At 40.2% G+C, this 23177-nt stretch overlaps 1 protein-coding gene across 3 annotated transcripts in view; it reads right to left on the bottom strand.

Annotated features, from left to right (window-relative positions):
• Positions 1-22567, bottom strand: part of LOC124157667 (protein cappuccino) — a 159716-nt gene extending 137149 nt beyond the window's left edge. The window contains exons 1-2 of one of the 3 annotated variants that reach the window (XM_046532598.1): positions 21618-22567; positions 10107-12374 (exon numbers count right to left, since the gene is read on the bottom strand). In XM_046532598.1, coding sequence (XP_046388554.1) covers positions 10107-12374; positions 21618-21624 — 2275 coding nt within the window. In that variant the 5' untranslated portion in view covers positions 21625-22567. The remainder of the gene's footprint in view (positions 1-10106; positions 12375-21617) is intronic. The other 2 variants (XM_046532600.1, XM_046532601.1) reach the window with 2 other exon arrangements.
• Positions 22568-23177: the final 610 nt, after the last annotated feature.

Below are 23177 nucleotides of genomic sequence, written 5' to 3'. Positions count from 1 at the left end.
GCGGCCCGTTTGAGAGAAATACCTTGGGATATTCTTGAGCGGCCTCCGCACAACTGCAGACTGGAGATGAGGGACTCATTGGAAAGGGCATTGAAAAAAAGAATAGGTATTGTTGGGATATTACTGGATATATGTCTGCCTTAGTATGTAACTGTACTCTATGGGTGCACTTATACCCGTTAAGAGGGACAGTGGACACAGAAAACTCTCTTGACCGGTTGTATTTTTGCCATGTTCGCGACGATTTATGCGTTGAAAACCCAAGTTATCATCATTAAGTTTTGAGTGTACATAGAGCACAACTTTTAGAATATTTGGCTGTACGTCAAATGAAAAACTTGACAGTACCCAGAAACTTCTTTGGTCAAATTTTCAAATTCGAGGTACCGGAAAATGTTTTCGAGTGCCTACTTCGTATACCCTGAAAATTTCGAGGTGAAAGCGTAAGTGTTTAACTAGTAATTCATGGGGACAAAATAATGCGGGAGCGATTGAAACTCAAAATGATTTTACGAACTTTGCATTAATTGTAAGAGTTTTGTGTATTAAAGGATTTGAAGAAGACTACTGATTCTCTTTGATACAACTTTGCTTTTTTCACATTTCATAAATATTTATTCACTTAATCATTATTTAATTCACCCCAAAAACAGCGCAACGCCAATTATTAGGGAATCATGATAGAAAAGAAAACAATTAACAAATAGTAAACAAACCGTAGACAACAATGAAAAAAATTATAATCAAAAGTATGATCAAACAACAAACAAAGAATAGTTGTATTCATAGGGTGGTGAGAGGAGTAGGGGAAAAATTAGGATGGATATGGTGCAAATAGATGAGGGGAGACAAAGGATCAGCATAGCTAACTCAGAAGGGATTCTTAAATATAAAAATTCCATTCGTTAATGACAGCTATCCACCAGAAAACCTACGCGCACGAAGGTCGCATTGCTTTATGTCTCGCCAAAACTGCGTAAGAGGGCTAAATATTAGGGAAAACGTCCTGTTATACCCATCGTAAAGTCATAAATAAATGAGTATCGTCATGGGTATTTATTTTGAGAACTAACCAGGAATTTAACCAGATCCACTTCTTTGAGGTAGCCAGAAGAGAAAAACTAATACAATAACGATACCTCCACTGCAAAAGCGCTCAACTATCGCCCACCAAATCAAATCCGCTCAGCTGGCAGTGTTCGGAACACAAACGCTCACCTCCGAAGCTTGGGTGGATTGGAGGTGAGCGTTTATGCTCCGGATACTGCCAGCTGAGCGCATTCGTATTGTTGGGTCATTAAATGAACGGATTAGATTCGGTGGGGAATTATTGAGCGTTTGTGCAGTGGAGGTATCGATAAGGTTAAAGTTTTCAACGCTGGCAATTTAACTTCCAAACAAAAAACATAGGATGGGATGCAAGATATTCAGATTTCTCACTGCGCCATGCTTTTACTTTCCTCCTAAGAATCGGCGATTTAATCTTCAAACCTAGTAGGAAATGGATATACCGGCTAGGTGAAAAAGTCGTCCCGATTTACCTCGAATACCAACGAAGAAAACACATCATACTTATGGATATGAATAGCCAGCTAATCCATTTTTCTTTGAAAGGTATCGAAAAAATGTTTTCTCCCGAAATAGAAGTACCACTTTCGCAATTTTTTATTAGACACGAGGAATTCGTACAAGCGCCAAGAATCCGATTCATCGATAGTAAACCACAAATTACAAGAATCACAAAAAAATATCCTAGTGACTCAGACAAGAGTTTCTGGGCAAACGGTGTAGGGCATATGTAAAAGCTATTAATTACGCTCGCAATAAAAATGAGAGCGTATTCATGGTTTCTAAGGCAGCCAAAACCTTCAGTTGGTAAAGCAAGGTCACGGTCAAGCTAAGACACGAGAAATACGTAAAATCGTCAAAAATCCTGTTTCTCGATAATATTCCTCAAATTACAAGCATCATAAAAAACAAATATCCTGTTCAGTCAATCAGACAATAGTTTTTGGGACAACGGAGAAGTAGTAGCGGATACAGAAAAAAGTCAAGGGGGGGGCGCAAAATATATCTTGAGCTACATTTACTTTTGTCGAAATTACAAATAATTAAGTCACATGCAAATTTTAAGTTTTATTTAAACTGACAATACGCTTATACAAGACAATGCCATCTTATGGTATAAAAAGTTATTATTGTGGTTCTGCTATGTGAAGCAATGCGGGCGGCCCCGCAATGGGGGGCCGTATGTATCCGCCACTACGCACAAGGGTTTCCTTAAAAGTTAGAAATTACGCGCACAAGAAAATAAGGGTGCACAGTCTTAGTTTCAAAGGCAGACAAATCCTTCAGCTGGAAAGGGAAGGTCGCGGTCAAGGCCGTTTCAGTAAACTATCAGCGATCTCATGTACCTAAGACATTCATTCTATGGGGACCGCAGGAATACGAGCGGCAGTTCCCAACTCCACCATCTCACTTGGCTAAACCGATACAGCGCACGAAGATGGCACAGCGACGTTAACATTAGTATTCCCTCTCTCTACAGCGTCCTAATCCAGCCCTCACGTACGCTCGTAGGACGTGAGTCGAAGCACTGACAATGAATTCCTCCGAGTTTTATTTTGCCAGACGGATCTTTAGATCTGCGGCTCGTTATGTAACAACTGCGCGATAGAATCAAGGCCCCGGTACTTGAACATCGGAAGCGTCGGCGCGGACCACAATAAACGACGAAGGAATGAAGCCTAATCGACGTCTGTCCATTCGTGAGTTATTGGTCAACAGCTACTAAGTAACCTGGGAACTGACGTGAAACTGAATTCGACGCGAGAGAATACGAGATATGAATAAGGGAATGGCTCAAGGAAGGGATTAAGAAGAGAGTGAATGGATACATAATGCTCAACCCGTCAAAGATACCAACTCGTCCCTTCATATAGCATTAAATTCATAAATAATTTAATGCCTGGTTTTTATTCTGCTGTTTTTTCGGGTATAACAATGGGTAAGGTTCTCCATATCTTCTTCCATTTACAATTACAATGCATAAATGACTTACAAAAGTCGCTATCTGTCGTTTCGTCTCTTTACGGCCTATTAGAAAACCTAACAAGTTAAATAGGATCCAGATTATGGTCAAATTAATTTTAACTTAAGATGAATTTAATAAAGTTTCAAAAAAATATTACCCAGAAGAAGACAATTTGAAGATAAATACACCATAGAAAAACAAAATGTCGGGAGCGAATTCAATCTAAACTTCATACGCAGTAAAATAAAATTCATCATCCTATCCGGGCTCCTAAAGGATGATCTTATATAACTTTTGTTAGTGTTTACCCCGGGAAATGAATTGTAAGTTAAGTAGTGCACGACTTATGCCTTCCCACCAAGGATAAGAAGGAAATTCAGGAGGCTTGGTTATGTAAGAAGAAAGTAGGAGGATGCAATGATAAGAAGAGTGTGGAGAGGTCAACCAGAAAGAAGGCAACCACGGGAAACACCAAGACTAATGAGCAAGTAGTTGAAGGAATGACTATGAGAGGACTTGGGGAAGAGATTGACATCTCGGAGGACAGAGTAGTCTCGTGACAACTTGATAGCGAGGCCAAAAATCGACGTGGATTTGAATGGCCACAGGAGTGAATGTTTATCCAATATTATCAAAGTATTTTAGACTACTTCCACCCAATTTACTGAATAGGGGGGGGGCACAAGGATACCTCGTAATAAAAAATGAACGCAATGATAATGGGACCGTGTTAAAAATCTTGCCTATTTTTAAGGGTCTGGGGGGATCTTGCCTATGGACCTTGATCTCTTGACCTTGGTACCCTCGAGCCATCAACGACGCTTCACCAACGCACCCCTTAACCTTCTTCCAGCCTTCACCGAATATTTCAATCGCCTGGTCACAACAAAGATGTAACGCCGTCTATGGGCTCCAATTACCCCTTCCCACCCCCTCTCCGACCAAAAAAATCCCAACCACAATCCGTCCATGATGCATGCTCTTCCCCGGCCGGTAAAACTCGTCGTGTCGTCGGCTCAAAAAAAAAGAAAGCCTTTCGTGCCTCAGCTGTTTCCACGTCTAACTCAATTTTCCGCGTCCCCGATAATGGCTCTCGCGCACCCGCCCACTCCACCCCCGGGGTCCCACGGGGGTTGTGGGAAAGAGAATTGTGCCTCTATGGGGTTGGCGATTGGGGGGGGGGGAGAGAGCGGGTATATGGCGTGCACATAGGGAAGGTGTAATAAACACGCCGCCGGAATCCAATTTGAAGAGACTGAGGTGCAAGACCTCGCCCCCTTCGGTTACTGGAAACAGCTCTTGCTGTTGTCTCATGAGCGTGGAATCGGAAACGCGGATCGGAAAACCACGAGGGACATGAAGAAAAACGAACGTTTTGCAGTTGTGACCAATAAACACGGGGATTTTCAACGCATACGATTAAATTTATATAAAAAATTATAATGGTTTTGACACACATGGACATGAAGATAAAACAAGATAACAAGGCCTCTGAAATTTTTAAGCTGCATTCATGATAAAATGATACTTTGCTCTTTTACAGACAATTTGAGTAAATATTGTCTTTTACCCATAAGTTAGGTATAAATTGATAACGATTTTGAAACAAATAAATCTGAAGATAAAAAAAAAGGTTTTAAAACCCCTAAAATTTTTAACCAACACTCATGATAAAAAGATACTTGGCTCTTTTACAGACACGTTTAATAAAAAATGGCTTTTGTTTAGACATCCGGACCTGAGGATGGCACTATGAGTTAAGGACTCCAAGGCCAAGGTAAAATGTAAAAATAAATGGTACTGGGTTCTTTTGCACCCACTTTTGACATTAAAATGGCAACAGTTTTAACATCTGGACCTGAAGATTACAGAAGATTTTAAGGCCTCTTAGGACAAAGGCTTGCGTTCCAAGTTATTACTGACACCTTACGTCTCCAACCCCAGATGTCAAAAGCATGACCGATTTATGTAAAACATGGGAGGACAGGAACCCAATGTTATTTATGTTGAGTGAGATAATTTATTTTCACCATGTAAAACCCGATACATAGTCTTACAACAGCGTTCTACGCACCGAATATGTGAAAGAAAAACAAGAACCGAAAATGGCCAATTATTTTCGCAACGAGGCAGCAATGATAATATCTTGAAAGTTTGGTAGGCGGTCATAAATTAAGAACTACTTAACGATACAATTCCAAATGGTGGAGTATTATGAGAAAAATTTGATATATTTTCCAAAGATCCAAGGGGAGACACTACCTTCACGAGAGAAGAAAAATTTAATGCGTTATTTTAAAATCAGAGCTCAAACTGATAGTTTCCGGTGAAATATCTAATCAATAATGCAACGCTCTCTAAGTTGCAATAAACCGCCCTCACACTTTTTTACTCATGGAAGGAATCGCAAAATCACAAGAATTATGGAGAGCGACCAGTGTGTCACAACTGGACAGTGACTGCCATGAAAATAAGCAAAGACACACGGTTATTCGAAAAAGTTTTTTTTCAATATAATGAATATATGTGTAAGAAGTTTTTTTTTCTCAATATAATGTAATAGTAATATATGTGGTCTAAAGGTACGGAATAACAGCTAGATTAGTCAATTCGGAGCCAAAGTTGATACACCTATTATAAAAATAACGTTTTCGGGTTCAAAATTTCACTCTCGCCATTGGAGAAGTTACTCAGCACGAACAGTAAGCATGGCATTATCATTTAGTAAATTGAAATGGCCTGTAAACAATTTGGCCATCTGCTGAACCAAAATCAAATTCTTGGTTAAATTTTCTCTCCAGAAGACCACGCCCCCTTTATAGCGGCTTTGCAATTTCTTTACTCATCGGAATGGCTCAATAGGTCGTGATTACGTCAGTAAAGAGGAGTATACTTCAACAGGAATGTGTCTGTTTTAAGGAAATTAATTAATATGAGGAAGTTATGGATTTCGAAACTGCCACTGATCATTGAAACTCAAAACTGAAGAGGTGACCTGAGATGTAAATAGATAGTTATCGATTGATTGATTGATTTTTCATTGCGGATTCAATGAAAGAAATGTAAAAAATAGAATTTCCGAATAAAATAATTCACCTTCGGCATTGATATAGAACTAATGACTTGATAAACTGTTAACCACAGGCATAAATTTATCACTGCTCTCAAGAGCGACAGGATCCCAGCAGCATCAAGAATAATCAACTCGCATTAATAAATAATTCAACGCTCATGATAAAACATTCAATTTTACATTAAAAGTGATTTTCAAATCATGTCTTTAGACATTTCCATTTGCACCTCAAGTTTCGTTAACTTAAAAAAGCATAAGGAATCAGCGCGAAGTGCAACATCTTGGGCATGTGAAAAACAGCCCTTTCCTCAATCATTATTACCATGAACAGCTAAATAAATGAGATCGTAGATAACTAGCCAAAAATATTTTAGTTCAATACTTCAGGTTATTATTAGAATAATCAAACGTCATTATTCAAAGAATAACCACTGATCAGGCAGTGGCTTACCCTTAGTTACGCGGAAAGAGCGAGAATTATACAGATGAAACATATCCTTGAACAATATTCGAATCCGGACCCCCCAAAGTCGCTTTTGTGAATGTTGTCGTGTGTCCATGATTTCAATGATTATTTTCCCGTGATCTTCACAATCGACCCTCTTCTATGGAGCAAATATGTAGCCACATATATTGCCCTGGAAAAATATTACCCTGGATCAGGAATTGAATCACTGACATTGAAAAATATGTAGTTCATGATATTTCATCCTAGCAAGAGCATTTTTAAGTGACAGCAAAGACTTCTGGGGGCTGCAAATAAGTGTTTCTCTACATCAAATTTGGAGTACCAAATAAGTAAGTACGAAAATGAATTAGCTTCAGATTACAACGTAATTTTAAGTTCTGTACCACAAATGAACAGTCAACGCATCGCCACCAATTCGTAGAATGACGAGATAAGGGAAAAAATAAACAGGTTTTTCGAATAAAAATAATAAATACCATTAAACATCTCGTGTAGAATTCAACTACTTTGATGAACTCGAATGCAAATTGCAAGTGAATGAAGCTCCAGATGCTTTACACCAATTATCTACCTGCCAAAAATAACTTCATAATCATAATGTCAAACGTGTATCTGACACAAAAGGTCAAGATTTTCCAACAGTCGATCTAGTATGATAAGAGGATTTCGGCAAGGGTCGATTTTAATAATGATATAAGAGGAAAGAAAGATCAATATTATACAAATAGTATCAAATAAGAGATCAGTGCACTGCAGCTGGGAATAAATATTAAGAAGACAAGCTGTATTACAGCTGTATTATCTTATATATAAAAATGAATCGCAAAATGTGTTGGTAAGCGCATAACTCAACAACGCCTGGACCAATTTGGCCAATTCTTTTTTTAAAATGTTCGTTGAAGTCCAAGGATGGTTCTTACGGCGAGAAAAAATCGAATAATTGCCGGGAAAACCCTAAAAACAGCCCTTTTCTTTTTCACATACAAACGTTTTCTAACTAAAACGTAGAATCAATTTGAGCTTTATTGCTATTATTATATAAAGTTCATATCAACGCCAGCTGATGAACTCAACGCATGTCTAAAGTCATCCAATTTGTGGAAATATGTCAAAGTACTTCATTTAAGCAAGAATATGCGTGTTGAGTTGCAAAATGACGTATCTGGAAACATATTCTCTAAACAACTCATTGACATTGGTAATGGCAATTTTCCTATTGACATGTTGACTGGATGCATTAACTTTCCTCAAAGTTTTTGTCATTTAACTCAATCAAAAGAAGAACTCATTCAGAAGGTATTTCCAGATGTTGCTCAAAATTACAGAAACCATGATTGGTTAAGCGAACGAGCTATATTGGCAGCTAAAAACATTGATGTAAATGAATTAAATTTCAAAATTCAAGAACAAATTACAGGCGAATCTAGGATATATAAATCAGTTGATTCGGCAACTAACCAAGACGATGTAGTTAACTATCCACCGGAATTTTTAAACTCGCTGGATTTGCCAGGATTGCCACCTCACAATCTTCAATTAAAGGTTGGATCGGTAATTATAATGTTGCGAAATATCAACCAACCGCGCCTTTGCAACGGCACACGGTTAGCGATAAAAAAACTACTAAACAACGTGATAGAAACAACTATATTGAAAGGAAAGTATAAAGGAGAAGATGTTCTCATACCGCGCATCCCAATGATTCCGACTGATGTGCCATTTGAGTTTAAACGACTACAGTTTCCAGTGCGGCTTGCTTTTGCTATGACCATAAACAAGTCCCAGGGGCAATCATTAAGTGTTTGTGGTATTAATTTGGAAAACCCATGTTTCTCACATGGTCAATTGTATGTTGCCTGTTCCCGTATTGGAAAACCATCAGATTTGTTTGTCTATGCGCCAGGTAATCAAACAAAAAACATCGTTTATCACAAAGCACTAAAATGAAAATAGAACTGATTTTTTTTTGTTAATAATTATGATTTACATGATTAAAATTACTTACTTTTAAATGCTTATAGTGTTTTATTTAATTATTTTTAATTCACACCGAATTATTACCAGGGTGACGGTTCTGTTCAGGATAATTTTTTGCAAAGAATATAAAAAAGGTAGGAACAAAACACTGCCACATTACAAATTTTTTTGACAGGACGAAGTCTGTCGGGTCAGCTAGTAGAGTATATATTCAAGCGTTATTATTCTTATGGGCAAATAACGTTGGCAGCAAACTGGATAAAATGTTGGAAAGAATTCCTTTGAGCACTGTGAAATGTTCATAGCATAGAAAAAAAGTCCTATGCACTATCACAGATGAATTTCCACCGCAGTTACTTGAGATAGCAGCACCATAGAAGGAAGGCTATTATTTATTTTACAATAACGATTTTTAGTGAATGAAAAGTGTTGCATAGGTAGAGAATACGATAAACACGTGGGCCACAAAACTAGATCATATACTTCTGCTCTTACGATGTAAGGTAAATAGCGAAGAAGCAAAGAAAGTGGAAGATATTTGGTTTGCCAAAAATATTCATCGCGATTTTATTACGGCAGAAAAGTGAGGAACAATGGAAAAAAAAATTTAATTCCCTTGGCAACAGCAAATATATTTATCATGCTTAGCGTGAAATATAAAGGCGGTAAAAGAATATTTTTCTGAATAAGATTATAACTGACAGCAATGGCAAGAGTCACAAAGGTTCTGCAACGATCTTCTTCGGAGAACCTCTAACCCAATTACGCTTGTAGAACAGCTTTATTACAGTTGCAAGTACAAAAAGTTAGGCAATAGGCAATTCATAATATAAATGGCACACAAGATGAAAACTGGAAGGAAATAATTATTGGAAATGATATTTCAGGTGTTTTTTCACAGGAGATATGAAGAAATTTATAATCTATCCCATAAACATTCCTTTCGTGTGTATTTACGGAAAATAGGGAGCTGTTTACCTTCCCAAGAGGAGCTATATTCGCTCGAGGAATTCTCTGGAGAAAGCAAGGCCACTTCCTCAGATTAATGGAGGGTTTCCATGGTGAATTATGACGTCTGTGTGGAGAGAGGGTGGCTCTTTATCAGATATATCCACTCCAGAGCGACTAGTTCAAGAACAAAGGTAGAATGAAATTATACCTTTGAGGTATAATATTTAGGAAAACGTAGGAGTTTCGAAGGCGATGCTTACAGGCGAATCGAGAATTTCGTATAGTCATCAAAGACCAAAACAAATTAACTAAATTAAAACAAAAATAAAAGTGTCGATAAAATATACCTTCGATAGCAAAGGAAAAAAAACAAAAGAGTGGCACATTCCACTAAAAAGTGGGTTGGTTAATGCCGGCTAAATAAAAACTAAAATAAGGCTAAAATTACGCATTTAGAGTTTACAATGAGAGAAATCAGTTGGACTTACATATATTTTTGTTTTTCTGAGAGTTTTGACCTTTAGCCATGAGTTCGCCACTTCAAAGTAATAGAGAGATAGGGAGGAGGAGGTAAACAATCAAAACAGAAGATTGACTCTTACCTGAGAGAAGTGAGAGTTCGCTCAGCGTAAACATGTCCTTCGTCACTCCCTCGGGCACCTTCACCGGCGGCAGCTCAACCTTCCGGTGCCTGCTAAGGGTGAACGCGGCACCACCGCTCGAGAGCGTACGAGACACACCACCACCACCCACGACACCAGCACCAACACCCCTCGCCGCACCACCATTAGCGTTCGTCTCCTCCAGAGCGTCCGCGCTCCTCGATTTGCCCTTCTGACCGCCATCCTCTTCCTCGTCCAACGCGTCCAAACTGTGCGTCTTCCATTGCGGCTCGCCCTCCGACACTTTCTGGCCCTGTGTCTGCTGCTGCCCCTGGAGGATACGAGACAGCGTCGCGGAGTCCGCCGACGCCGACATGACCCCGGCCGCCGAGGGCAGCCTAGCCTCACCGCCGCCATCGGGCACCATGGCGTACTCTTCCCTCACTTCGTCCTGCGGTGAGTAGGAGTGCCGGCCCTCCTGAAGCAGGGCCTCCCCGCACCGGACCATCTCTTCCTCGAGGGACGTGCCCAAGATTGCCGACTCGGTCCCATTCGCCCGGTCCAGCCCTGCCTCCTCCGTGGGCTCCTTCGAGAGCGTCCCGGCGTCCGAGTAGTAACTACTGGTTATGCTTCCTCCGGCGTTGTTGCCGGCCCCCGAAGCTCCCCCCAGACCCCCTCCTCCGCCGCCGCCTCCTCCTCCCCCTCCCCCCAGCACCGCAAGTATGCTATCCCCGCTGCCAGCGCCGCTCCGCGGGAAAGTCAAGGGATCCGTGAAAACCGACTCGGAGCTGGACTCGCGGCTGACGGGGGAGAGGGCGGAGGGAGGTGGGGCGGCTGAGGAGGGAGAGTGGAGGAGGAGGGATGGGGCCTGATTGTTCCGGGAGGAGGCGGCCTCGAGGCGGTTCACCTGCCTCCACGAATCAGTCACGATCGGAGCCGTCTGCGGCGGCGGCGGCGGTGCCTGGCCCTTCCCGGCCGACGCTGCCGCTTTGGCGGCTTTCTGCTGCTCCTTCGCTGGCGACTTCCTCCCGAGATGCAGCTTCCCGCTGCGACCTTTTGGGCTCTCTTTAGGGCCCTTGCCCTCCGCGGATCCAGAGGCTTTGCCATCCTTCCCTTTCTTGCCTTCGCTACCCTGTAGGTTCCCCATTTCTGTTCCCTCAACACTTTCTTGTCCTACCTTATGAGAGCCTTCGCGTTCGTCTTCTGACCGAGAGAACCTCCTGGACTTGAAGAGGCGGCTAAAGAAACCACCTTTCTGTTGCTGGACTTCTGTAGTTGACACTCCAGTGCTCAAAGTCGGGGATGGTTTGTGGAGGCTCGGAGTCTGGATGGCGAACCAACTGGAATCATCGTCTGTCTCGGCGACAGATGGGCTCCGTGTGATAGTGGGTATCACGAGTGGGGTCCTGTTGATAGAGGCGTCTGCGAGGGATATTTGGTTTACTTCCTTGTCCTCGGCGGTGCACGGTGGTAAGGGCGAGGCCAAGTGATGAGCTCTGCCATTCAAGCCGTTGAGGACCTTAATCACTGGAACCTGCTTGGGCGTGGACCCTACTGACCCATCTCCCGACCTTGCCGCACCCTCCTCTCCATCCTTGACCTTCGCCTTGAGGGACTTTGCGATGGCCCATTCGCAGGTTCGCCTGTCCTCTTCTTCCCCCAGGAACGGGCGCTGGATCTGCTGGCTTTCGACCGATCTCACATCCAACACTCCTATGGTCCTCCTACGGATCCGTGGGTCGGTGAACCGGAGGCTGTCGCGGCCGGGGTGCCGACCCGCTGACGAAGGGGTCGCGCCCAAGGCGGGGGAAACCCTGTTGGGGTTCGCGGAAGCTGTGCGGAAACGCCGGAACCTGGTTCCGACCCTCCCGGGCGTACTCCAGCCGCGACCTGAGCTCTTCCTCGACTTCTTGGTGGAGGGCGAAGATGATGCCTCTTCTGTTCTGGCCGCTTCGGGCGGGAAGAAGACTTCGTCCTCTATGAGCTCAGGACTGGTGTGAGATACCACGACGACGAACAGCTGATCCGACTGCTGTTTCCTGGCGAGCCAAAGGTGTCCCTCCTCGTCCTCGACCACGTTGTATCGGGCGTAGTCGCTGAGGTTACGGGGCCCGCGGTGACCTCGTCCTCCGCCTCGCCCCCTTTGGCCGTCGCGACGCTCTGGGAACCGACCCGGTGCATTGTGGGCCTGGGAGGTGGCGCCCGACGTCGTTCCAAAGTCGACGGCTCCGACGCGAACGACGTCCGAGCATGCGCGCCGTCGCTCGTCTGCAAGGAGGGAGGGAACATCGGATCGATATAGTGAGAACAGTGCGAGGCTGGAACGTGGATTTTATACACCCAAGTTACAATCTTACTCTTTTCTAAATGGAGTATATATTCGTTTTCAATTTACGTCAAAGGAATTAATTCAGAATAGCAAGTCCACAGGTCATCCGTATTTTACTTAGCGTAATTGCAGTCGTGAATCATTTCCAGTTGTGAAGTGGATTTACTACTCGAAAAGGGACTGGGGTGAACTTATTTTCAAAGGGTGGGGGAGACGAAAAAAAGGAGGGATAAAAAAATGGGAGCATATATATGTCCGTGTGTTACTCATCTTGTCGATTCGGAAAAGTGCAAGTACTCCCCGAAATGCATCTGAGCTTTTTCTGACACCTATACGAGTTCCCTTGAACCTCTATTTACGATATATGAAGATGGGGGCGTTTCCCGTGCTGTTTCTGCTCCGTGATACCTAGGCAATGTCAAGGTAGCCATGGAGATGAAAGGAAAAGTGATACTAGTCGGAGAGAGCAGTTACAAGCACGCGATTTGCTAAGCATGCAAGTTGGTGGTATCACCTTTAATAGTTTCATTGTGGCGTTAGCGATGTCAGATAGTCTGCATGAATGTTCGTGATTCCTGATAACAAAAACGAAATACGTTTATTGGGTTTGCCTGCCCGTATTCGTTGAAATATTGAGCCCAGGAAAAACTGATAGTCAGATATCAATTTATCAGGTTTTTTTTTTTAAACCCCCCATCCTACCATAAGAAAGGGTCACGTTAGCATGAGTCATCCGAAACAGAAAATTATTCACGAGTATTGAGTCACCAAAGCATATCCGGAGATGACAATGTTTACTACAAAAAGGTCAAGGAATACTGGAGGCCGAATTGCTCAATGGAAGGATCCTTATATAATTAAGGACCTCATAATTGATCTTCCCCTAATTTGACATTATGCACTCATTGCCAATATGGAGTGCTGCCACTCGGAAAATATATAAGGGACGTTTTGAGGTCGATATTAACACATGGTTCTCGCTAATGAATAAATATTATCCTAAAATAAATGAAACAACCAATCAACAATAGCCATGTATAATCCACCCATCCAGCAACATATTTTCTCCTAAAAACTGAATCATAATTTTTTTATCTAAAATGTACCTTACTTTACTCTCCTTACACCGGTCTACCCCTTTCTCACAAAGGCGCGCCTCACGGATCCATATCCTTTCCGTATCTACGCCATATTCTTGAAGTATTGCCCGACACCTCCCTTTATTCTTCGATCTCCATTAAATGTTAAAGAATGAATAGCGTTTTTGTCAGAAATGAAAACTTAATGGGAGTTAGAGGAATACTATTTACGGATACCAATGCCGTCAAGAACTCTCTAAAAATGTCACAGAAGTGTTATTTCCATCTCAATATACAATTGCTTGTATATCATTATATTCTTTCTGATGTCTCAAGAAAATATTCTTAAAAAGCATTTTGAATAACTTGGATTAAAACAAAATCACCTATATCACTTGATACAACGATCATCACCTGCAATTGCATTGTACCACATCTTTCTGTACTCAGCTACGAATAACAATATACTATTTTGCAGTTACCATGGACTTTGCATGATGCAAAACACGGTCTTAATATAGAAACTGCCGTAATAACAACATTTGTAAATATCCCCAACATGCACGGGGATAAAGCACAGAGATAAAACAATTTGAACAACATATTTGCACAAAGCAGGTATTACTTAATGGATATGAGTAATGGCGATACTACTAAAGCATATGTTCCTCCATGGCCTTGAAGAAGTAAAGTATGAAAAAACAACGATTATGATAATTGCAATGGAGAAAGGAAGGTGATTTATCTACCACGAGGGGATAAACGGAGAAATTACCTAGATATTAAAATATAAAAAATATAGCTAAGTGATGACCAGGAGTGGAGCTAACCGAAGATAAAGAAAAACTCTTTTTCCTCCATTTTTAAGTATTCGAGCCATCAATTCGTTTCCACATTGAACCGTACCGTAAATCAATGCAAGTCAATCAATCAACAAAGGAACGGTGCAAAAGAGCAAGCTTATTTAGAGGCTTTTAAATGTTACAATATAATCGCTTTCCGGCGATAAGATGCTCATCACAGCCTTCCGTTATTTTTTTGAATTGATAATTACTCACGACGTTTTCCCACTGAAGTTTTATTTAATCAATTGCATACATGCATTCTCGTGCATGCCCTTGGTGTGCATTACTTGTCGAAAAAGATCCTCCAGAAATCCAGTTTTATCGAGAGGAACTACAATAATTTTCAGGTGCTCCGAAAACACTGAACACATCGAAACAACGATCGTAATCCAAAACCGCTCGTATTTTTTTCTCTTTTTCCAATACCTCGGTTTAAATTTACTCTAAATAAGTCAAGCCAAAATGAAAAATTGAATTTCTTGGATAAGGAAAACTCAGTCAACTGCTAAATTTTAATTTTTTTTTTTACGAAAAAGGAAGCAGCGTATCCTCCTCTCAAATCAATATCATTTATGGCCGCAGAACCAAGTGTTCGGTCGATCGGTTTCTCGCTAATACCTTAAAGACCACGTGGAGATCATTTGTATTGCTCGGCACGAAAACATTCTCAAATCCATAATATTGATCTCTTGCATAGAGTAATCATAATATTGATACCCTTTGCAGAAATACAAATGCACATCATTCCACTCTCTTTCGGAAAGTCTGGTAACTGCTAAAATTGTGAACTAGTCGTATATTTATTGAAGGTTGTTTCACCGCAAAACAAAATAAATTACTATACTATCAGGCGAAATTGCTTCACCTTGAATATATCTGTTTATCATTAATGAATAATTGATGCTACGACATCATATCAGTAAACGAATAGAGGAAGTGGAGGAATGGTTATTGCGGTACTTATTACAAGATAAAATTCTGCGTTTGAATTGCGGATAAATTTCAGAGGAAACCCAGTTTTTGCTCGGGTGCAGGGCGTAGCAAGTACAGCACTCCATCCGCCGGATTAGGCTGCTTACCCACAGAGGAGGAAACTTATCTCGGAATGGACCACAAAACTGTCAGAGAAAAAAAAAGCAAAATTTTTGACAGAGGAGAATCATTGCCCTCCCGGGCTACCATCAGAGTCCAATTAGTTGTCTAAGCAGCCAAAAAAGCCTCAACCTCGAATATGGCTACAACCTGTTCAGTGTATGTAAATGGCCTATTGCAAGTACGCAGAGAATTCCCTGAGCCCCAATGAATTAGTGCGCGCATTTCGAAATCATATCACTTCACACCCGGAGATGGTTGCATCAATGAATCCTATAAGTATTCGGCATAATGTGGATACACGCGTCTGAACACTTAAGGCCCGACACTTTACTTTAAGAGGAACGCTGCGAAACCCAGCGGAAGAAACTACCCTGTACTTGGAAGTGAGCATAGCATTAGATCTAAGATAAATCCTAATTATTCATAGAGATAACAAGTCGTGGATTAAAATCGATAACGAATTTCTATGTGGTCAACGTCCTTAACCCATTAATCCCCAGCGTTGCGTAAACGCAACATTATTGAATTGAAATTATTATACAAAACCTTTGCTTCAGGATAATTTTTTCTCAGAGTTTCTGAATTCCTGAAATACCATTCGCTCTTTTTCAGTTATTTTTGGAAAAATATTCATTAAAATAATAATTTTTATTTTACTTCGAAATTTGCCTATTTCGAAGCGCTGAAGTACTACAAACTGTAAATATTTTTTTACAAAGATTTATTGGGCGATCTTGCTAGAGGTAATGTTTTCTCTTAGTTCTAAGCTTCTTTATTCATCATGTTTATTTTTGTCACGAATTTTCATCGCTACTGGTATAAATATGGTTGTTGTAAATAATGTTGCGTTTACGCAACGATGGGAATTCTCTGGTACACCAGAGGGCTTGTCTCAAAGCATAACGAAAATCGTCAATATGGCTTTTAATCGACAACGTAGTCTTTTGGAGGCAGTTTAGATGCATTTTTGGCACTCACAGGCTGTGAGTTTACATAGTAAAGGGTGACTGGTAACTTGAATTCCAACATGGCCATAGGTACGAATTTTACATGGAACACTCTGGTACTTCGTGGAGTCAAACTGTTGCGCGCACACGTGGAACCGATACAGGGCAATGTCATTTCCATGTCGTTGAGTGGAAGGATTACTTAGTAGACGTTAAATTCAGTTTTAGAGGTGGTAGAATGAGAGGGTGAGAAACGTATTAGTTTGCGCAGGATTGTGATGGAAGGTGGAGCTTTCCTCTAGTCGCTCATTGGAATTTTCTCCGTGCAATCCTGAGTTACCTACCTATTTTTTCTTCTATCGCTTAGGTGATGTAAGGCTAATAATCTAGCTTCAGTTGGGTTCGTATCAGTAAAATTGTCCTCTGAAATGCATCTTCAATTCTCATCTAGTAATTATATCAATCATACCGCAGTAGTTTTTGCTCGGCTTTTTGCTAAATAATTTATTCAGGGGTTTCCTTCAGATTTAAAATTGAAGAAAATTTTATTCGTTATTTCTACGCCTCAGACGTATACTTTATAAGAAGCGTCAAGAAGGTGACTGAAGAATATAAATTGACAGGAGAGGCGATTTATAATATTTTATTAAATTTGGAACTACAATGGGGATTACATCTTCTCAGTATTTTGAATATTGCAGGAGGTGCTGCAAGGTAAATCATATTTTACTCAAGCAGTATCAAAAGAAAAATCGTCCAGTAAACGTGCACACCCAGGTAAAAGATGCAGAGAACAAACAGCGGTTCATCTAAATGTGAAAAAATAGAATCTACCTCCGTAGGAGTCCCGAGTTTCAGTGTGAAAAAGGGAATAGAAACACTTATTACTCATTGTCAGTATGGAGGCCACTCACCATATGAGCTCCGTCACTTATTTCTCAGTGGAAAATTAATTGAAGTAATTTTAAGCTACTCAATAATTACGCTGAGGAGATAAATAACCATAGATTTACTCAGAGTGAGGCAGAAATAAAAAAATAATTGGAATGGTAATGTTGTCGGGGTATTATATATTACCACGCACTAAGTTGTACTGGACAAGCCATGAGATGTCTGTCGCAATTGTGAGGCAATTTATGACGAGGATTTGGTTTGATGAATTAAATAAATATCGACAGCTCTCTGATAATTCTCAACTACACAAAGTGATACATTTTTGAATGTTGGACTTTTTCTCAATAGACTTAACCAAAATTCCATTCAGTTAGGAATTTTCCTAACAAATGGTTCCATATTTCAGGTGGCACACAGCTAAAATGTTCATTCGTGGGGAACAATTTAGAGTAGGTTATACATTGTGGTGTCTGGCCTCATCTACAGACTATCTATATGAATTTTTGCCATATGAAGAGGTGGAACTTGAAAGTGATATGCCTAGGTTTTGTAAGTTCACTAGAAGAAAGGGTTGTAATAAATTTACTGAATTTTTTTGTTAGTCTCCGAAAATTCTTGCCAAGTATTTTGATAATTTCTTCATCAGTTACAATCTATTAGTAACTCTTATTAGTACTTAGTACTAATAAGAGTTACTAGTAATTAGTAACTAATTGTTATTTTTCAACGGGAAAGCAAGAGGAAATCGAACGGAAAACTGCGCACTCATGTCTTCGAGAGATTTGATAAAAAAACCTAACGGGGATTTCTACTATTCGTTTGACAGGTCAAAAATTATTCTCTTAGTGCGATGGCAGGATAACTGTGTCATCGCTGTTGCTTTAAATTATGGGAATATGGTACCCATAGTAAGGACGAAAAGATATTCCCGGAGACTCCCGTAGAAAATCGAAATATCATCAACGATTACAATCAGGGAATGGGAGGGATAGATTTTCTCAATAATTATGTTGTATGTTATCGTATCTATTTTATGAGCAAAAAATGGAGGTGGCCTCTATTCCAAAAAGGGGTTGACAGTGCAGTGGTGAATACGTGGTGATTTTACGCCAAAGTCACGGGCAAAGCAATTCCTCAGTTAGAATTTCGGTCCGAGATCGTAAAACTTTACTGAGACTAGAAATCGTTTCCAATACAATGGCTGATGACATTTGGCATAAACATCGGTGTCCACATGCGGGACACCTTAGGAAAAATAACATGTATGTGGGGTTAACCGCAGCATGCCCGTCAAGGGAGAATACGGCATTTCTTCCGCAGGCTTCATATAATTCCCGGCAAAGATGTCAAATTTGCAAATCAAGGATAATTCTGTTGTTCAAAGCGCTACGTTTAATTCCGAGCAGCATATTATTGAACATTACATCAGAAAAGACGATTAAAAATAAAATATGCAACCTAAGTTTTCAAATTTTTTTTTTTGCTTTTATTTGCCGGAGTTTTCCCAGCGTTGCGTAAACGCAACATTACGCAAATCATATATTATGCTGGATATAATAATTTTGTCCAAAAATTAATCTTAATTAGGCCATAATTAACCGTAAAATACGAAATAACCGGAGTTAAAAGCCCTATGTGCCGTCTGGGGAATAATGGGTTAAGGAAGCGCCTCCGTATTTCAACGAAGCCTTGACCACCCAGCACAATTTAGTCAGATGTGAAACGCAAGAAAAATTCACCAGAGCCATTACCGAGGAAAGCATCAAATGCATCGCAATGAGAGACGTCAACTGAAATGATGTTCGTATTGAGTTCCCATTTAAAGATTATATTTTAGCTCCAAATAAAAAAATAGGGATATAACTCCAAACAGCCGATTATGAGAGCATTAAAAATAAAAAACAATATAAAAGAATAAAAAGTATGTAATTAAGTAATTTAAATAGGCATTGGGTACGTGTTATGACTGATTCACTTGTTTGGGAGTTTGGTCGCGATCTGCGATTCTTGAGGGGTGTCTTAATGCAATTTTGACGCATTTTTTGAGAGATTACATTTTTAAAACAATTAGCGTGATATGAACAGGACTCGTCCTAAGCATTTTCTAAGTGCACGCGAAAACTATTTCCGAATCCACCCAAATATGCAACTTTTTTGCTCAGAGAGTACACTTTTGTTCATTAGTATACATCGCGAAAAAGTACCCTCAAGGCCATTGTAACACATTACATGTATCCAAACAAGTGCGTACATGAACGCAATTACTGAAAGTTACAAGGAAGTTCGTATGGAGTACCCTTACTAAGAGGGTATTTTAGCACAAAAAAGTATCAGTATTATTTTATTTAGGTGCTAAAATATACCAGTTCGTAGCTCGTTATGTTGCAAGGTTGTAGCCAAATAGCATTTTCTGTGGGAGGTTCACTTGGAGGGGGTACACCTAAGACCGATCTTCCCAAAACAACAATCCGGGGGGGGGTTTGAACCCTTCGACACCCCTCTGACGACGGCCATGCGGACCATTAAACTTGAGCGAATGAAAGAAACAATTTCCACACAATAACATATCCGTTGCTCTATGAACAAATTGAAAAAAAAGAGAGAGACCACCTCTCTCGTGGCGAAACATCTTGAAGAGAAACGTTCTTGTGATTTGCACCCGGAGATCGTCCACTTGGAAAGGAAAGGCTGAAGACTGGATGCACTGGAAAAATTGGAAATTATGCAAGGAGGTATATCCTCAATGAACGAACAAACTGCGAATATTACAAAAGAGGATTACTCAAGTCGGCTTCTAAATGTGTTGTAAACTACCGCGCATTTAAGTGGGTTTACAAAAGTCGCCACTCCCGTCGATGACGAACCAATTGATCCGAGTTTCACGGGGAAATGAGGTATAATTAGGGGTGTCAACCGAAATGCATTTACATGGTGGTGTGATTTACCAAATTCAAAACTTCTAAATTCTATTCCTCGCAATTGCAAAATACTGAAAAATATTGGAAGAAAGTGGATCGCATTGCACTCATCACCGCGCCGCGGACAATTTTTTAAACCCCATTAAAATGTGACCGAAGTGGCAGCAGAAATCAGCCTTCTGCGGGATGGAATTGAGCCTCCTCAATGCAGTTCCCTTGGAACAAACATTCAGGGGCCACTCCTCACTCCTTGCCATCCCATTCCCCAAGTGCACTACCCAATGACACATCTCCCCTCTTTCCTCAACCTTCCCCTCCCCCTTCCCACCTCCACTAATCCGAACTGTATAAATACAGCTCCTGATTTCAACAATTTCATAGTGTAGTTGAAAATGATTTAACCGTCGAAACGCGTTTAAGTTTATCAGTAAATTTGTGTAAAAAAGTACCTTCATCTTACGCCTATCCATCTCTCTTTTTCATTAATTCCAAGCACATTTCCACAAATTATTCATACAACCACTACCATCTATTCAACCGATTACTGTAACCAATTCATGCGTTCAATTAAGGCTAAGGGTGCACCATATATCATCGAGTTTGTAAAATCCGTTTATAATGACGGTGATACAAACATTTTGCCACTCACCTCGTTACGTTTCATTTAATTATTCGTAGAATGCATTTCCATAAATAACACTCGAATGAAATGAATAATATGAAATCATTCTTTTCGAATTTCTAGTTTAAGAGGATGTGTTCGTGTGCTGAAAAATGCTGTGGCTGCCTACCCCGTTGGTCGCGTTTCATATCCCATACATTGCATGTATTTCGATTAACATTGTATATATCATATAATATTATCTATTATATTCTCGAGTGCTTATTGACTTCTGCTACAAAGTATCATCGAATCCAATTTTATAAATCACATACACTGTAGCTAGTTCATGACGACAATGAAAGCGGAGGCTCTCTTCAAATTCCAAGGAGCACGTTTCTCAGAAGAAGGAAAATACCGGTTGACGAATTTCCACATAAAAGCCGCCCAACTAGCAGCCCACAGCTGATCCTCTACTCATTGGCATATGACCAATTTGAAGGGGTTATGGCACCAGAGACGAGAAACGGAAAGCGCACCACGTATTGGCAGATTTACACAACATCCCAAAGGCGAGGGTTGCGAATTCAATGTTTAAACACTTGCCACTTGAGAGTGCAATGTGGCATTGCACAAATTTAACACTAACACCATGGACTCAGCCCTCGCCCTTCACCTTGGAAAATCTGAACATGATGAAAGGCGATAGGATATGTAATAACGGTGAAATCTAAAAATTGGTAAATAATACCTATAGACATAGCTGACTGTATATCAGAGGTATTCTGTACTCTACTACTTACCGCACATTGCGCCGGATGAAAGTTTTCTTTGAAATTATCCTCACATCATCTCATCACAATAATATCTCATTAAATTTGCACCACACAACAATCACTTACACAATAACTTAATACGGACGATATCCACCACGGTATAGCTCACATTCCACACTATATTGAACCAAAACACCAACTGAGTACGGCTCAGCTACGAAACGCCAGAACATGTTCACGGGATAAGAAATCAGGGACACGACATTCAATAGGCGAACGCACTGACACATAAAGAGTTCTGAGTCTAATGCAGAAATTAGTCACGGTGCCGAAAATCGAAAATACCGGCAGCGCACAGTGGTCTGACGATGAGATATCCTTCTCCTGGTCAATAGCCGAGTTTTCGATTCCGTTCACACAATATTTTAAGGAACTTACAACACCATTTCCTTGCAAATGAAACACTTTACCATTACACCCGCAATTTCTGTGCGAAACTTATTCGAAGTCACAACAAGGGTGGCAAAGGTAGATGTTGAGTTATGTTTATAAAAATCGGCCAAGTTACGTGCGCTTATCATTCGACATTATCTGCCATTAAATGTCGATGCACATACCGATTGATAATGCACGGAATGCGAGATTAAAACCTATCTATGTAGATAACGTGCATAATTTCACGGGGGAAATTTTAAGACGTCGATCACCATTTCATTTCAAAGAAAACTTGTAAATTTATAATTAAATACTTAGAATTTTACGATTCCACATAAATGAGACAGAGAGAGCATAATGGAACAATATACTTTTTTCTGTAATAAACGTATAAGCTATCAAAAAATTCAAAGATGTGCCATCTTCCATTGCAGTTACTGTGACATTATATCTCCAACAAATGGTATTTTGAGCCAGCAAAGGTTTTTAATGCTAATATTATGTTGATCTGTTAATATTTAAAATATATTACTAATGTTATTTACTGCTCTCATGTTCATTAGCGTAATAAAAAACTGTTAACAAAGCGAATACAATCAGAAAAATTGTTTTTTTTATTTCCTTGATGGAAAAGGATAAAATTAACAGAGTTCAATTGTCCATGTCATGAACTGTATTAGATTTTCCAGGAACCAGAGTTAGATTTTTCATCTAATAACCTGCATTCATTCGCAGAAGTAATTTATAAAACTTGCGTGTAATAGAGAGGCTATAAATGATGTTCAGGATACTATTAGAATGCTAGCGTAGCAAGTTCAGCATGAAGAATAACCGAAGGAAACTAACAAAAAAGCTACGACTTTTTAGTGAGAAAATAGAAATGACCTTGCGATTCACACTGAAAATATACGTTATGGAAAATAGGATTTTAAAAAGACCGCTGATTTTTTGTGTACGTGAAATGGAAGTTTTGCAACGCCAAGCTCGCTATATTGTCTGAAAGACCAAAGACATATACATCAAGTTTATGTAGACAATCAGATCAGATTTTCCCATCAAAGCGGCACCTTGCATTTTATAAATTTGGCATTTAATCCTGAATATCACAATGATTTTTTTCTGAAGATAGAAAGTTATATGCGTGGCAAGGTG

Source organism: Ischnura elegans, chromosome 4 (genome assembly GCF_921293095.1).
Source record: "Ischnura elegans chromosome 4, ioIscEleg1.1, whole genome shotgun sequence".
Taxonomy (NCBI): domain Eukaryota; kingdom Metazoa; phylum Arthropoda; class Insecta; order Odonata; family Coenagrionidae; genus Ischnura; species Ischnura elegans.
Note: the sequence above shows the minus strand (reverse complement) of the source record. Positions and strands in the feature narration are given on the sequence as shown.